Source organism: Cynara cardunculus (assembly GCF_001531365.2).
Source record: "Cynara cardunculus var. scolymus isolate 2C chromosome LG 17, CcrdV1, whole genome shotgun sequence".
NCBI lineage: Eukaryota > Viridiplantae > Streptophyta > Magnoliopsida > Asterales > Asteraceae > Cynara > Cynara cardunculus.
The window spans coordinates 10,413,044-10,417,711 of record NC_037544.1 but is presented as its reverse complement, the minus strand read 5'-3'; the positions used below and the strand labels follow the sequence as shown (position 1 = coordinate 10,417,711).

The 4,668-nt window shown below is 39.8% G+C and overlaps 1 protein-coding gene across 1 annotated transcript; it reads right to left on the bottom strand.

Moving 5' to 3' along the window:
- Nucleotides 1-574: 574 nt before the first annotated feature.
- LOC112499845 lies at nucleotides 575-1,072 on the bottom strand. The gene is made up of 2 exons (XM_025103120.1): nucleotides 874-1,072; nucleotides 575-807 (listed from the first exon to the last, which is right to left on the bottom strand). The coding sequence occupies exons 1-2, from the start codon at nucleotides 1,070-1,072 to the stop codon at nucleotides 575-577; spliced, it is 432 nt and encodes a 143-aa protein (XP_024958888.1).
- Between the last annotated feature and the right edge of the window lie 3,596 nt (nucleotides 1,073-4,668).

Below are 4,668 nucleotides of genomic sequence, written 5' to 3'. Positions count from 1 at the left end.
TTAATGGCCTCAATCTTAGCTGGATCAACTTGGATTCCTTTTTCATTCACCACGTGGCCAAGAAAGTGCACTTCACGAATCCAAAATTCGCATTTAGAGAATTTGGCGTACAACTTTTCGTTTTTAAGCAATTCCAGTATCAGTTTTAAATGTTGCTCGTGCTCCTTTTTGTCTCGAGAATAAATAAGTATGTCATCTATAAGCACGATCATGAACTTGTTTAGATACGATCGACATACTCTATTCATCAAATCCATGAAGACTGCTGGTGCGTTTGTTAGACCAAAAGGCATAACTAGGAACTCGTAATGACCGTTTCGAGTCCTAAACGCCGTCTTGGGAATATCCTCTTCTCGCACTCTCATTTGATGATATCCAGACCTAAGATCGATCTTCGAGAAGTATGTAGCTCCTTGAAGTTGGTCAAATAAGTCATCAATCCGGGAAGGGGGTATCGGTTCTTAACAGTTAACTTGTTGAGTTCTCTATAATCGATACACATTCGAAAAGATCCATCCTTCTTTTTGACAAACAAAACTGGAGCTCCCCAAGGTGAAGAGCTGGGTCTGATGAATCATATATTGAGTAAATCCTGAAGTTGTTCCGACAGCTCCTTCATCTCATATGGTGCTAACCGATATGGTGTTTTTGCCACGGGTGCAGCCCCAGGAATTAGTTCTATGTGGAACTCAGCTTGTCTTGGTGGGGGTATTCCAGGMAATTCATCTGGGAATACTTCGGGAAAGTCCCGAATTATAGGAATATCTTGAACTCGTTTTTCTTCAGCTTTCTTATCCATAACRTGAGCTAGAAAGGCAATGCAGTTCTTTCTCAAATACTTTCACATTTTCAAACACGTCACTAGTTTAATACCCCTTCTGGGTTTCTCTCCGTGTACTTCGAGTATTCCCCCTTCGGGTAACGGAATTCGAACGATCTTCTCGAAACAACTAATTTCAGCTCGGTTCTTGGATAACCAATYCATGCCCACAATTATGTCAAAACTTCCTAGTTGAATCGGGATTAAATCTATACAAAAATCCCCACTAGTCAAGTTTAAAGTGCAATCCATTATTACGTCTTTGGCCTTACACTCTTGATCGTTGGCATATTCAATGATATATGCTTCTTTCAACTTTTGAGATCTTATATTTATTTTTGGTCTAAAATCTAATGACACAAAACTCCTATCTGCTCCAGAATCAAATAGTACAGATACATAATGATTATTTAAGAGAAACGTACCTGTAACTACATCTGGACTCTGCCTTGCTTCCTCAGCCTCAATCTCAAACACTCGGCCTCTTGTCGGACCTCCTTGATTCCCTTGATTGGCTGATCATGCTTGGTTAGTGTTCGGTCTCTGGTTCCATCGTGGACATCCATTCCGAAAAGTGATCTGGGCTTCCACACTCGAAACATGCCCGCCTTCCAGTGCTCCTGCAATCTTTGGCATAGTGACCTCCTTTGTTGCATTTTTGTCAGATAATACATTGTCCGTCATGCTGTTTATTGCACTTCTCACACTTTGATAAGTTCTTTTCTTCTTCTCTGCCGATTGGGTCTGAATCCCGTAGTTTCCTGATATTTTCAGAGCCTTTCCCATTCTTCCCCCAGACTGCCTTCGTGTAGGTTCCTCCATCTTTCTCTTCCCTGAAGCCTTATCTTTTACAAACATTCCCGAACGAGTAGCATTATTGGTGAGTTTGGTTGCCGAACTTACTGCCTCTTGTAGGGATTTTGGGTTTGCCGCAGTAACATCCCCGCGTATCACCGGAGATAATCCCCAAATATATCTATCAACTCGATTCTCTTCAGGCGTCACTAGATGCRGTACCATTTTTGCCAACTCATGAAAACGTGCAGTATAAGAGTCTATATCATTTCCTCTCATTTCATGATTCCATAATTCGGCTTCCAGTTTCTGGATCTCGCTTCTTGGACAATATTCTTCTTTCATCATCCTTTTAAAATCTTCCCACGTAAGACCGTTGGCGGCTTCTCGGCCCCGAGTTTGTACTTGGGTATTCCACCAAGTTAATGCTCGTCCTTGTAATAGACATGTAGCAAACTCTACTTTCTTCCCTTCGGTACATTTGCTAATATGGAACACAGACTCCATGCTCTCTAATCAAGTCAGTAATCCCACGGCTCCCTCAGTACCGTGAAATTCCTTCGGATTACAACTCCTAAAGGATTTGTACGTACATTTTCTATTTCCCGATCCTTGATTGTTGTTTTGATTATTATTCAGGCCAGCTGCCACTTGGCTAACAATGTTTGGAAGTGCAGCCATGAGTTGCTCGGATACAAGTCGTGCAACTTCGGAATCATCCCTTCTCGGAGGCATTGTTCTAAAACAAAATTTTTAAATTGGGTTTTGGTCAACTTAAGTTACTATGGCCATAATAAATCTACTTGCTAAATTATACATACCTTATAACATACATCTAACATTATTCATGAAAACATATAATCCAAAACAACATGCGATAAATAGATAACATGCATAAATTTTCATAAATAGCCAAAGCAAACCAAACATAAGTTTTAAAATATAACCCAAAAGACATTAAATTGTTTAAACTTAAACATATAGGCTACAAGCCCCAAAAGAAGATATTATCCACCCAAAAGTTTCAAAATAACGGGAGTTCCCTAACTCATTAACACCCTAATCAATATCCCTATCATCATCACCAAAGCTCCTACCGCCCAAAACAAGTACGCGTACAATCTTCGATTTGCCCTCCTAGTCTCGAAAATGATCTCCATAATCCCCATCGTAAGATTATCCTGTGCGAGCAAGACTATAAAAATGTCGTCTAAGGACTACTGGATGTGATCAAGTGTACGACGGTGGGACTGTAACTGACTGCTCAAGCCTGAGACCCAAAAGTTCTACGTTGCAGTCATGCCCCGAGGCTGTGGCATAGAAACTCCAATTGCTGGGAGAGGAGGGGTCATGCTCCGTGATCGGGACTGCGATCCGGCTGGCTCTCTAAGAGGCTCGGAGGGAACTGCGATAGTCACCCTCCTGGGAGGGAGAACACACTTTCGAGGCGGTTCTCATGATCCTAGGTCCTCGCGATGGACCATTCACATCGACCGGAGGTGGCGTAGGTACAGATGATTCAACAGAAGTCTCTCGGGTGGCCACGTCACTTTCCTCGGACGGGTCACTCTCCTCACGGTCGGGTTGGTTTCTCCTAGGGAGGCTGGTAAAGTAACCGGATTCGTCAGGGCAGTGCTCGGGGAGTGAGGATGAGTGAGACATTTTTAAACTGTGACGGTAACAAATTTAATTACTAACTGTGCTTAAGTAAATAATAATTCCTAAAATGAAAATACTCATGCAAGTCACAATTACGCTTTTCCTTTGAGCAAGAAATTTTTATTTTAGCCGACTTCCAATATAATTGTTCCTTGTCCCTCCTTAAACATATTAAATTAGACATAGGTGATCAGGCTTTGCCTAATTATAATACGCTAAGTCAACACTTAGTCCAATTATACTAGTAGTAAGCTAAATTAGTTTAGAATATATATATATATATATATATATATAAATATATTTAAATCATTTGGTTATAGTATTTGGTTTTAATAGAAAACCGGTGTTCTTTATAACCTATGGCTCTGATACCAAGTCTGTCACACCCCGCTAAAGCGGAAACATGAGAAGTGATAGTTCAAGATTTCACAGCGATAGGGCGAAAACAACACCAATTGTCCATTCAAATACATAACATATAAAGTCCGAAATTACATCATACAAGTTCAAAGTTTTAACAACATGGTGTAAGCAAAGTTTTCAACAAAAATATTTCAAAAAAAAATGGTTGATGTTGTTGCGCCCCGAACATAAACGATATCAGTTAACCTTTCTTACCCCTGAAAAGCATAATAAAACAAGGTCAACTACAAAGAGCTGGTGAGTTCACAGGTTTTCAATATCACAAACCTCCTTTTTGCATAAGCGAATATGAGCAAATTAAATTTTTAATGGCACTTGATTTACTTTGAAGGAAAATCTTGGATTGTTCAAGGCAATTTGTACTCTAATTTTAAGTATATAAAGAGCCACCACTAAACCTTTCGACCCCATAAAACTGTTTTTAATTCTACCTTAGCGGTGGGACTAAAACCCCACATATGTAGAACCTTCATTTTTAAGTATAGTGCACTCTTACCTGTAGTTTCTAGGTGGGATTGCTATCCACACCCCTACTTATCGGTTTTTAGGTGGGATTGTCCGTCCAAATAGCGCTATCCACAAATACCCTCGGCTCCTCACTTGAGTTAGTAGTAGTGTATAAACTTTTCTGTTACATTTTACTCAATATAACTTTTAGTGTACATGCCTTAGTGCCCATAACATGAAATTAACAAAATTTCATATTCATAATGAAAATAGCTCATATAACACATTCAATCATGCTTTTCACCCCAAAACGTAATAAATACTTTGAACGAGGGGTTGTGAATACTCACTCTTTTGCAAAGCTCCGCTAATCAAAAACACGATCCGGTCCCCACACGTTGGCTTAACGTTTCCCTATCAAAGAGGAATATCCAAAACCGTCACTTATGGGTTTAAAACTACTTATGGGGATTAATAAGTTCTAAGTCTATAATCGTCTACATAAGTCCAACTTGATTATCTAT